At 40.5% G+C, this 12,086-nt stretch overlaps 1 protein-coding gene across 4 annotated transcripts in view; it reads left to right on the top strand.

Annotated features, from left to right (window-relative positions):
* The window catches only part of LOC148814044 (GRAM domain-containing protein 2B-like), a 44,254-nt gene that overhangs the window by 25,596 nt on the left and 6,572 nt on the right, over window positions 1-12,086 (top strand). For 2 of the 4 annotated variants that reach the window (XM_088907707.1, XM_088907708.1), the window contains exons 2-10: window positions 6,751-6,900; window positions 7,670-7,742; window positions 8,300-8,372; window positions 9,003-9,106; window positions 9,836-9,934; window positions 10,608-10,679; window positions 10,788-10,856; window positions 11,304-11,412; window positions 11,904-11,987. In XM_088907707.1, the coding sequence (XP_088763833.1) occupies window positions 6,751-6,900; window positions 7,670-7,742; window positions 8,300-8,372; window positions 9,003-9,106; window positions 9,836-9,934; window positions 10,608-10,679; window positions 10,788-10,856; window positions 11,304-11,412; window positions 11,904-11,987 (833 nt within the window). Of the gene's footprint in view, window positions 1-2,432; window positions 2,573-5,658; window positions 5,896-6,750; window positions 6,901-7,669; window positions 7,743-8,299; window positions 8,373-9,002; window positions 9,107-9,835; window positions 9,935-10,607; window positions 10,680-10,787; window positions 10,857-11,303; window positions 11,413-11,903; window positions 11,988-12,086 lie in introns of those variants that run through there. The other 2 variants (XM_088907710.1, XM_088907709.1) reach the window with 2 other exon arrangements.

Below are 12,086 nucleotides of genomic sequence, written 5' to 3'. Positions count from 1 at the left end.
AGTCCCTAACTACTGCTCCAGTTATCTGGATTTATCAGCAGGACTTCAAACTGAGTGACAATGGACAGTGATTGCATTGACTTTCCAAAGTGTTAGCTGTCAGGCTGTTCCATTTTCGTGGGCAATAAATTTAATTAACAGCAGCTTTAAACAAATGCAGCAAAGTAAAGAATTCCTTTTTGTCTCTCCCAGTAGGTCACTTTTTCACTCCCTCCAGGGGAGTGCTGATTGATCAGTACAGGCATGCGCTTCTGTGATTGAGGTGTAGGTGTCAGTCGCCTCAGCAGGGTCTCTCTAATGCCTTCCCATAGGAGAGCGTCTCAATATCACGGCTTCAGGAGGAATGGTTTGGTTTGGCTGGAACTACAGAGGAGCTGAGTGAGTTATCATGATGTCCTCTGAAAAGGAACACAGTGTGAAATCGTGCACAATGGTGGCACCAACAGCCGCTTGAAAACTCCACACAAAAATACTTATTTAGACCTCACTTTTTACTGTATGTGTTTCAAGCCACACAACAGCACTTTTCATGTGCCTGTTATCTTTCAAACTTTGATTTTCTGTCCTATGACAGACACTCATAATTTATTTTTGAAACTTTTGAGTGCCTGTGTATATGTATATGCACAGACAGGCAGCTGAAGGGGATTTTTGGTGACAACTTAAAAGGCCACAGAAGAAGAAAGGTGTTTCCAGAATGCCTTTTTATTAATATTTTTTGTTTTCTAGAAATGTAGGGCGGTTTACAGTAAAAGTACTACATGCAACATTGAGTTTGTGATACTGCATTAAGAAGATTTACAGAAAATCCAAGACAGCTTTGAGGATTTATTTGAAAAAGATTTTTAATCTGGTAATAAAGGGCTGTTTTGTTGCTGTTGAGTGCCCCGACAAGTGTTAGATTAAAGAACCTATACATATGAAAATTACAGTCATTATTTTGCTTCCTGACAAATAACAAAGGGGTAATAATGACAGATTTGAACGAGCCAAGGAGGAGGGAGCACCCCGAGGCAGGACTCTGAAACACGGCAGGGATTTCAACAGTTCTTGATTGCTCTCGATATGAGCCACAGGCCAATCTCTCACATTTCAAATGTCAAGAAAATGGAGTCGTTAGATTGGTACACTGATATCAGGATAGATTTTAACTCCAACACAAACATGGCTTCTGGTTAATGATTTGTGTATTAATATTGTTTTATTCAGATCTGAAGTAGGCAATACAAATTTAAATTTATTGCAGTAGCTTGTTTTGTTCATAACTGCTTGTCCATATCATGTGAGTAATCTTATATTCCTTTAATATTAACAGAGAACTGGTAGTTATCCGATTCGTGGTAGTCTATCAGAAACACTAAACAAATTATTCCTTTTGTAAGACAGGATTTTTTTACCGCTTTTCCATAATCCATTTCTACATTTAACATATAGTTTGCACTGTAAATTGCTCCAAAAGGCACATTCTTCTCAGAAAAAAATACTAAATTTGGTGTTGATGGCAGTACTATCTCCTTGGCCTTTATCCTGCAGAATCTGTTGGAGAATCCTTGTAACAAACATATTAAGTGTAACTTAATGCTAAAGCTAGCAGTAGAAATACATTCTTGCAGTTCAGCACTCTGTCACTGTACATAATCAAAGCCCCTATAAAATGGATGGAGAGTTTCACTGCAATGTCTGGAGTTTTGGTCTCCAAACCAAGTGGTCTAAATAATTTTGTAGTCATTTTGTGGAGCGAGAAACTGTACAAAAATGCTTTCATGTGAAGATGTTTTAAAATTATTTTGCATTTATGTCTGTTCCCCCCGGTTAAACTATTCCAAATATGTTCTGCCTGTGTGTTCATGTGGGTCTTCTCCCAGTGCTCTGGTTTCCTCTCCACAGTCCGCAGACCTGCTGTTTGCATTAATGGACGTCTGGCTTACCCCTGTACGTGTGAATGAGTGAGTGTGCTCTGTCCAGGCTGTAGTTATCCCTGAGACAGGCTGGTGATGCCTCCTGGGTTCACTGCCACCCTCTTAAGGACAGCATGGTTGCTATTGTGTGCAAAGAAGAAATCGGGGTAAAATCAAAAGCAGCCGTGTGAAATGTCCTATGAAAGTGGGCCGTACAAGCAGCCATAACTTGGTAAAGTTTGAAGGGAAGACACCCCTCGCTGGCCATTTGGCCTGGTGTATTGTCAGGGAACGTCTTTCCCCAGGGCTCTTCCTTTTGTTATGCAGTTCTTAAAATGTGTGTGTCAGCTTGAGTTGGTGTGTGAAGAGGGTGAAAGGTGGAGGTAGAACCTTTGTCTATAGCAACAGTTGGCCTTTGACTCAGTTAGATGCGGCACACCTGATTGGGCTAAACTGAAGACAGCGTCCCACCCCCTTTCCCTATCAGCCACACCGATCGCACTCTACATAAATCCAGCCCCTGAGGAGGAAGTCACGGCTTAGCTGGCAGTGAAGAATCAGGTCAGGCTTGAAAGTGAATATTAGATTAACAGAAGAACCAGACTGAGTTGTAAGGATATAATGCAAATCATGAAGACAAGTTTGATGAGGAAGTGCTCTTTGGACAGTCTTTAGTAAGTACAGTACATTTTTGTTTTGGTACAGCAGTTTCAATTCAAAGCTGAGCTGAGAAGATATTATGCTGTGCTCATATGCGCTGCGTGCTGTACTGCATTGTACCTTATTGTCTTTTCAATTAGCTGAACATTGTGGGAGAAGTTAACAAAATTAATTTTGTGAAGTGGGTAGATGTTGACTGGGTCCATGAAGGTCCGTTTTGTATAATACATCTTGAACAAAACAGTTTTTATGGTGTTTTTTAGTTGCAATGAAGCGTAATTTCAAATGCAGAATTGAGCATACAGAAACTTCAGGCTATAAGGTACTTTGCCATAAATAGCTTTGGACTTGTTTCCTTCTGCTCGAAATACAAAATATATACCTTTCTATAATAGATCTTCCTTTTTCCTTTATTTTGCAGTGGTTTGCAAGAGATATGGTCTCAGTAAATAATGCTCAATCCCATAACTAAATCAGGGAAAACCTAAAAAAAAACACAATGAAGACCTTATTGTTGGGACATCTTCACAAAATGTGAGAGACTTTTTCTTTCTCTCTAGAAGCCCGGGTTACATGGGCAGCAATTGTAAGTTTTATGTGCTGAGCCTCTGTCTTTCGAGACTGTGATGAGCAACTTGTAATGAAAGACATCCTGCTAGGAGATAACAATCGGTGCAAAACACCCTCAGTAATACTGTATTTGAAAGTGTTCAGTGAACAGTTTTTTAGTTAATGTCAAAAGGAAAAGCAGAATTTGTAAGTTACAGACTTGTAGCTCTGGCAGGAGTAATAAAGTTGGTAAATGATCTCATTAATGGGGTCTCTGTGGTTTCCCTGAGTGAGGTTAAGGGGTTCATGTTGATTAGAGGAGGTACCCAGGTGTTTTAATGCATCTGTGCAGTTGGAGCACTACAGACACTGCGTAGGGAGTCCCATATTCCCTCCCAAAGGCCCCCTGTTGCATTATTCTGCAAGCTAGAAGCATCTTTTAGATGTATATTAGATAATGAAAGAGACAGCTGTTCATATGAAGGAGATCTACCTCATCTACTACACAGTAGATCAGGGGAGTGGTGAACAGAGGGGTCATGTTTCACTGGGGATACTGGAGTATTGGTCTAGTGGAAAGAGTGCCACATACTGGTCCACCAGCACCACATACAGCAGCAACCCAGATCTGAGCACTTTAAGCTTCATTATCCCCCAGGGGAAATTTGCTTTGTGGTAGACCCCAACAATACACCAAAAACATCAACAACAAGGAATTCGAAAGTTTGGAATACATTATGATATAACAATGATTGTAATTGAGCAAATGCTTTTATCTATAACAACTTGCAGAAAACCAGGTGGTGAACTATTCAACAGCTGCTAGGTACTAGAAAGTGACTAATTTTGAAGTCTCATCACACAGAGGCTAGGTTACATCCTCAGAGGTAGGACCAAACTTTGAACTCGGCTCCTCCTGATTAGTGACTGGAACACCGGGCTTAATAACGACATGTGGAAAATTACATATTCCTGTCGTATTCATGTTGGTGTTATTGCTGTTTTCTCTACAATTAAATCTGTTCTTAGCAAGTGAGTGAAAGTGTTGACTGCTAAAGTAGCACTCCAGTTCTCAGCTCACTCATGTTTTCCTCAAGTTATTTCTGTTTCTTGTTGGAAGGTCACAATGGAAAACCATCCGCAGAACATAAAAAAAACATACATTTTCAAGAAGTAACGAGCACAACCAACCTTACATTCTTTATTGTAAAATCAATAGAACAAAGTACATATATGCTAAAAATCTGATTTCATAGCTTTGTATATGATTGAATCCACTGCACTAATAGGTGTCCAGATTTCTAATCTAGCAGTTATGTTAACATTCCAAGTTCAGGTGGCTTTTAAAAACTTGTTTCACTCTGCAAATGAATTCAAATTCCATTAGAATTCTTGATGTTTTGGCATAGTGCACCTGAGAATATATTTTCTTTTAATGAGCAGTGGGTGTGCTGATGTTTCTGAAGTACCTAGCCATTAGTGTGTACTCTAATCTGACAGTGTTGTGATCAGCAGAAACCAACCAGCCGTCTTCAAAATGATCAAAGGCAGATAGAAACCTCCCCATATCTCGGTTTATTAGTCAGCATCTTGAAGAGTTGACACATTGAGGATTGTGATCTTACTGTGCATGTTCAGCTGGGTCTAAGCATCTGTAATAGAAAAATGCTGTAACCCTTTAGAAAGACAGAGTGGTTTTTCCTCTGTGTCCTGAGTGGCAGTGGTAGAGCAGTAGGGCTGGAGTCTACAGATTTAGATACAGCCTTTCGATTTTTCTTCCCTTTCTTCAGACCAATTCCAGCTGCTTCACTCCTATCACAGAACTGAGCAGAGGAGTGATTACAAACGGCAGGAGACCCTTATCTCCTTTGGCATGTAGTAGGTAATTGATCCAGGATCTCGTACAGCCAATTTCAATCCTCAGTCCCTTGAAAGAACCCAGGCACCTGGCTTTGACAGCATGACTTGGTTAGTTACTTCAGCTGAAAGTGAGTAATGCTGTTGGAAAGCGTGTATATCCATCTTATGTTTGGGCCTGTTCTGAATTTCCACATGCCACGCTTTTGTGTCTTGGCATTTAAAGTTCTTCATCCCACACAACTAACTCTTGAGAGACACAGGAGCCCTAGAAGACTACTACTATATGAATACATTGGCTAGTGGAGACCAACACATGCAGTATGCTGTAGCTGAGCCTCTAGGCATGTAACACCTGCACAGAAACTCCTGTTTTTAATGCATACCGAGGGCTTTGTACAACAGCGCTGTGTAAGGCGCCCTGGTTTGGAACTGCAATTGCTCAACCGCTGCACATGGTGTTGCTGTACAGGCTCCCACATGATACTGCTGATTCTTCATTTGATTCTCCACCTCATCAAGATGCAGGAAGAGACTCGTTTCTGCGCAGGGTAGTGGCAGCCCTTCTCCTTTCCGTCAGTCTGTGGGGAAAAAAAGGCCTGCATTTAATGATTACGTCATGGAAACGCTTCCTCTCTTTTTTAGAAAAAGGTGTGGCGTTACATCTGCTACAGGTGCCGCTCAACGTCACTCCAGTTCACTCAGCACTGAGAGCACCGGCTCACTTGTTGAAGAAATGGGTGTCTGAAGCCAACTTCGAGAAGTTAGCTGTAGACTGGAAAATGTTCTTGTGCCTTTTCAGTTGCTTTTTTGTGACATGATGGACTTAAAACTGAAGGAAGAGTCAAGAGTCTTACATTAACTGCAGCATTAAGATGCGGATTTCTGTAGAGAGCTGTTTCCGTACTACAAGGGGAAAGTCTGTGCACAGGTATGAAGATTGTCTTACACTGGTCACAGTGTCAGAGGTCAGAGACAACTTTGTCAAAAACTGCCTTCATTTTTTGAAAAGGTTCAGAGCCTGACGATCTTTAGAGAAAGCAGATCAGAAATATGTAATTTGTGCTGTTTCTCAGACGCTTCTTTTTATACTGGAAATTTTACTTTTTGTGTAGTTAATTCAGTAGGATAAATCTTTCACTGGTTTCTACCACTTTTATATTAATGTATAACTAAAACCAAATTGTCTTGTCAAACTTTAAAAAGATTTACAGGTATTTAACATTTCTTGTACTTGTATTAAAGTCTTAAACTGTACCTTCTTCTCCTTTATTAAAAGTGACACTTTTTGTCACTCAATCTGTCCCATATCAAAAGCTGTTTAAATGTATTAGTGTCATGTGTTGTACCCTGATGATGATGAGAAAGGAGGCTGTTAGGAGCTGTAGATGTAGATTAGATTGACTGAAATTCTTATGTGTGGCTTACACCTTTTAACAAGGTTAGATCAGAGTTTCCAGTCGAAAGAGAATGGATTACACAGAAGGCTCTTTTGGTGTTGATGTAACCTTACCACGGCTCCCGGGCTACTGTTAAACCAAATCAAAAGGCTGCCATTGCTGGTGACAGGTCTCTGGATTAATTGAATTAACAAACTTGGAAATTCTGTAAGTGAGCTGGAACCGGTTATCTTGCTGGGAAATATGCCATTCTTGACTGTGACTTACAGCTTCCCAGAGGAAACAAGGAAAGGGAAGGACATGAAAATAACATGCAGGTTGACGCATGCACAGACACACACAGAGAGAGACACAAGCTGAATTTTGCTCCTGCTCTGCCTTTCCAGTTACCAGGCAGAAAGCGGGGGAGGCTTGGCGATGCTGAAGAAGGGGAAGAGCAGGATGAAGATTGAGCCCAGGAAAGCGCAGAGCCTAGAGGAGGCCCAGCTGGAGATGCAGCAGTTCCACAAGGCTCTGGCCAAGCAAGGACCCCCAAGGTACGAACAGCTGTCTGGCCCTCTGCCTGTCCTTCCGAGCGCCGCCTAGTCCGCCCCGAACCCTGAAACAGCAGGCAGCGTCTTGATTCACATGGCAGGTGGATTCCTGAAAAATCTGTGTAAATTCCGAAATGAAGGAATTCCCCATAAACCTGTATGTAAAGTGTAGGGAGGTTATGGGTCCAGTCCCAACCAGAGGGCTGAACTGACAAATTAGACAAATTACACACTTTTACTTATGTAAAATGTTTATATACTAAACCTGTTGCATTAATTTTTAGACTTGTACAAAAAGTCATTTTTAAACCAAATGTTTGGTAATGTTTATCGGTTTTCATGTAAAATGTGAAGGGAAGACTTTAATTATTTTCAGCCCTTCTACTCTGTGGACCTTTTTGAAATGCCTTTTATTTCAAAGTCTTGTAAGTAACATTACAAATTAGTTTTTCCTTATTTAGAGTTTTGGAGAATTCATTATTTGTCGGCAGTTTTAGTCATTACGTTTTATGGGATTAGATGACAGAGGCTGGAAGACAAAAACTGCCCAGCTGCCTGTGTGTCACCCGAGCAATTCTGTTCGTCCTGGCAACTGGTACTCAATGCGTTAATTAAGAAAAGGTATATATTCTTCAGGCGTGTTAAACAACGCGTAAATGAAAAGCAGAGCAGTTGAGAGCTGACTGCATGAAGGGTCAAGAATGACACTCTGCCAGGACATGGCCAGCTATTTCCAGAGCATTTCAACTTCAAGTCTTCACCTTTGCTGCAGGTCCCAGACGTTTGACTGCACATATGAGAAGCCCCTGGAGAAAACAGAGGGGACAGGCTCTGTCAGTAGAAATGTAAGTTTTGCCTTGCCTTGGGCATCCTGTAGAACACACGGAGGCCCTAACTAAGAGCAGGCTTTTAAACCTTTTAGCTTGAAGGAAAAACTAACAAAACCAGGTTACCAGTGTATTCTCTGCTTACAGAGTCACCCCCACCCACCGGGAGTGCACTCTGTTTTTACGGCCCTTATGTTACTTAGCACAAGCATCGCAAAATGTTAGCAGCTGCCCTGCTACAGAGATATCTAGTTGTACGGCAGTGTTCCCTTGGCTACAACAAAGGTGACAGAGACACAGTCACAGCACTGATAATGTTACCAAAATCTTGCAGTGAGTGTGGCCCAGATTACAATTCCAAATGTTCCACATCAGGGCTAGGGTTCACTTTTGCAGTGGGAAGCCACAGTCAGCTACTGGTTTTGGAATGTGATGTGAACACAGAGTGTGAAACTCATTCTGTGGAACATAGATTGCATTTATTCAGACATTAGAAATGTTAATTTTGCATCTGTTACCCTAGATTAGCTACTATATATATTTAACTTTGAATACAACGTTTCTGTCTCTTGCAGAGTTTTGTAAAGCACAATAAAACGTTCCACAAGCTCTTCCAAGATGTTCCAGAGCATGAGGCTTTAACACACAGTGAGTTGGCCTTTGTTTTCCTGAGTAACACGCCAAAATGCAGAGCCTGCAGCTCCCACAGATACACCTCCACACAATCAGAACACAGCACTTTAAACAGCCCACACCGCACAGATGTAAAGGTGGAAAGAACATGTAATTCCTCTTCCTACCTGTACTTTATGTAACATTTATTGCAATAGATTATAAATTATAAGTGTTTCTTGGACATAGAATTGAATAGAATCAAAATCAGTTTTGAAAATAGCTGTGTCACCTTTCACCTCCAGAAGCCACAGACAGGTCTAAGTTTGGCTAACACTTGAAATCCAGTCAGCTGTGTTTGCACCAGCACACAAAGAGCTACCTGTTACGTGATGATATAGCATATGGTCTTTGGAACACCATCTTGTTAAGCTGCAAAATGTAGCGCTTGTGGAAACAATAAAGACATAATTGCAGTACGTGATGGTGTTTGACTTGAAGGACTTGCAATTTAAGGGTCATTTATAGATCAGCCTTTCTGTGTCAAAACACCATATGACAGCTATCTCAAGTTACAGCGAACAGCCTTAGTGTGGACTCTAACCCAGTCTGTTGTTAAATCCTGGTTAGCAAGTGCAGTTGAGTAATACAAGTGTTTTCCTGCAGCTTTTACATGTGCTCTGCAGAAGGAGGTGCCGTACCATGGTAAAATGTTTGTGTCTGAAAACTTCATCTGTTTCTACTCATCTGTGCTTCTAAAAGACACCAAGGTAAACACTCGTCGACCTCATTCTTACAAACATGAAAGGTTGCACTTGACCCATTTAGTTTCTAATTGAACCGAGCATCTGAGTATTCAGCTGTTTCCTGAAATAAGTGCAAGTGTATAAAAACAGAGAACAGGAGGCAAGTCTTTACCCAAAGGGTTGTGAGAATATGGAACACATTACCCAGTGACTGACAACCAAACTGGCTACAAGGACTAAATGGTGTCCTCTCATTTCTACTAAATTTCTTTCTTAAATCACAGAATTGGCTGCTACAATGTGCCGGAAAGTGTGTTTTAGACTCTATAAACCACTTTGTGTAGAAGTGTTTCCTGTTGTTGTTTTTAAATACATATCCCCTTTGATTCCATTACATTTCCTCATTGATATGATGACCAAAAAGTTGAGTAAGTTTAAATGGCATTCCTTCAAAACTGTTGTGAAAGACAGTCTTCTCTGTTAATCATTACAAAAGTCAAGTTTCATCAGGCTTTCACTTTGTTTTTGTTTTTTTTAGGTTTTTGCTTCAGTATAAAGTTAGCCAGTGCAAATGGATAGTAGCTTGACGAAAAGCAAGAGTAAAAAAGAAAATGTATTTTTGTCTCTTCTGGAAAATTAACTGCAAATGTATTTGTGCTAGGAAAGCAAAGCTTTAACCCTTAATGTTTTAGTCAAGATTAAGACTCCTGTTCTGTCTGACACTGACTGACTTGGCCACTCTGTGTGTTAAAGGTGGTGATTCCTGTGAGCTTGGTGGCCATTATAAAAAAACAGAACACAGCTCTCCTGGTGCCAAATGCTCTCTCTATCCGAACAAACGATGGAGAAAAGGTGAGGATATAGAACAAAGCATTACAATAATTATAAATAGGAGTAGGTCATATTAGGAAAATGCAGTTTGTGGGAGAATTATACTCTTAATGTTTTCTTCATCTGAATCTTTCAGACCAGCAGGGTGTTTCTTGTGCTACGTTTAGTGCCTCACAATACTTGCCTTCAGACTGGTGAAGAGCTGATTACATATATACAGAGAGTATTATACAGAGAATACCTTAAATATACAGGGAATATTTACTCATTTCTGTTTGAAAATTTTCAGAGATGGAACTTGCAGGTTCTGTAAGTGTTTGTCCTCACTTTCCATCATATGTTGGGCAGGGCCTGCATTCATTTTGCCTGAAAAGAATGCATTGTTTCCAAAATAATAATATGGTTTCATTTTACTGCTTCAGGCCCTCACCCATTTCTGTAAAAAAAGAGGCTACGTTGGTATTTTTTTTCCCTCAGATGTTATTAAACATAAATGAAAGTTCTAATGTTTTCAAGATTTTTGTTTAGATTTACCTTTGGGTGGTTATATCTCGTTTTCTTCCCCTGAATAATAAGGATCATGTATCTTTACTAATGTTAGAATGTAATCTCACAGCAGTGTTCACTGCAGTTGTGAAAGGCGTCTTTCTTTGGTCTTAATACTGATGTCTGTTTTTTTTTCGTGGATCCACAGTTCGTGTTTGTGTCACTGCGGAACCGGGAGTCCTGTTTCAAACTCCTGAAGTCTCTGTGCTCTCAGTATGAGGTGAGCAATTTTCACCTTTTTCTCCTGCCTGCTTTCATTTCTGTCTTAATGTTACTATTTAAGCTGATTACACTAAATGTGGGTAACCTCCATCTCATCTCCCTGTAGGACCTCAGTACCAACAGCAGCCCTGTGCTCTCCTCTGCAGAAAACAGCCTAGAGAAAGGCAAGAATTTGGTAAGGACTAAGGCTGCTTCTTACCATGTGTTGCTTTTTACTAAATGCTTTTTCTGTTGTGCTGCTTTTCTGCTAAAGGAATTCATCTCTATACTAACATCTAAAAAACAAAATGCCAATGCACATGGAATATGTGTATTGCAGCCTTCCAAAATAACAAATGCCTTATTTATCAACGTCTTTGAGGACAATTTAACACTTAATCTAAAACCCAAAACCCATGAAAGATTTTGACCTGTCTTCTCTCTGCTCTCTGTAGCAGTGAGATTAATTTTACTTTTCTGACAGGGATCGATGCTCTAGTGCCATTTCTTTTGTACAAGTGGACTGTTCTTCTTTCTGCAAAACACGGTGAATACAGCTGGAGCAGCTGGCAAAACTTGGAAAAGTGGAAGAATTGTGTTCTGTGCACTAGAAATCTCAATAGCTCTTGTTATTTTCCCCTAGAATTCTAGCCAGTCCAGCCTCGAGGACAGCAATGATCAGTCCATTGCGAGAAATTCTACCTTCTCAAAAGATGTCTCGCCCATTCCCAAAGTCAACAAAGGCACCAAAGGTTAGAGTTTTTGTCATTGGAACCCATTTATATACCTTGAGAAACAGACATCACGTTTAAATATAGTTCACTGCTGTACTCCAGGGACAGTTAAGGGCTTTGTCAGAGCTGTTGCCTTCCCTGTAATGGGGAGTAGTGACACATTCTTGTGATTCTTCCTTCCAGTGTTCTGTTATTCTGTAGCAAAATGTATAGCAGGTTTTTGTATTTATGATGTATGCCAATATGATTTAGCATTTCTGGCTTATAAAACTGGTTGGCCAGTCTCTGGATCCCACCTCTTCCTGTTTCGGTGCATTCCGACTTTGTGGTCTATCCTTGAACCACAGCTTATCTGAATCTTCCGTGCACTCCAGTTAGGCATTAAGACTGTTTTAATATATTCAGCATGCGAACCCAAGGGCAAGCAATCTGCAGGTCCAAGTCCAGGAGAAAAATAGGAGAGCGTCTGAGGGATCCGTTAGTAAATCATCCTCGTATCTCCTTCACAGAGTATGCGCCTGCTTTGAATGCGTCCACCCCTACAAATTACAACCATGAAGATCAGACCGACAGTGTTGCAGAGCCCCACACAGGTACTTTGTAATAACCCTTTTCCATGTTACTGTATAGCTTAAGAGGACCAAAGGAGTTTATTGAAATTTCAAACTCAAGTTTTCTTGCATAATGAAATC

Source organism: Atractosteus spatula, chromosome 28 (assembly GCF_055471065.1).
Source record: "Atractosteus spatula isolate fAtrSpa1 chromosome 28, fAtrSpa1.hap1, whole genome shotgun sequence".
NCBI lineage: Eukaryota > Metazoa > Chordata > Actinopteri > Semionotiformes > Lepisosteidae > Atractosteus > Atractosteus spatula.
This window is presented reverse-complemented; position numbering and strand designations above follow the sequence as displayed.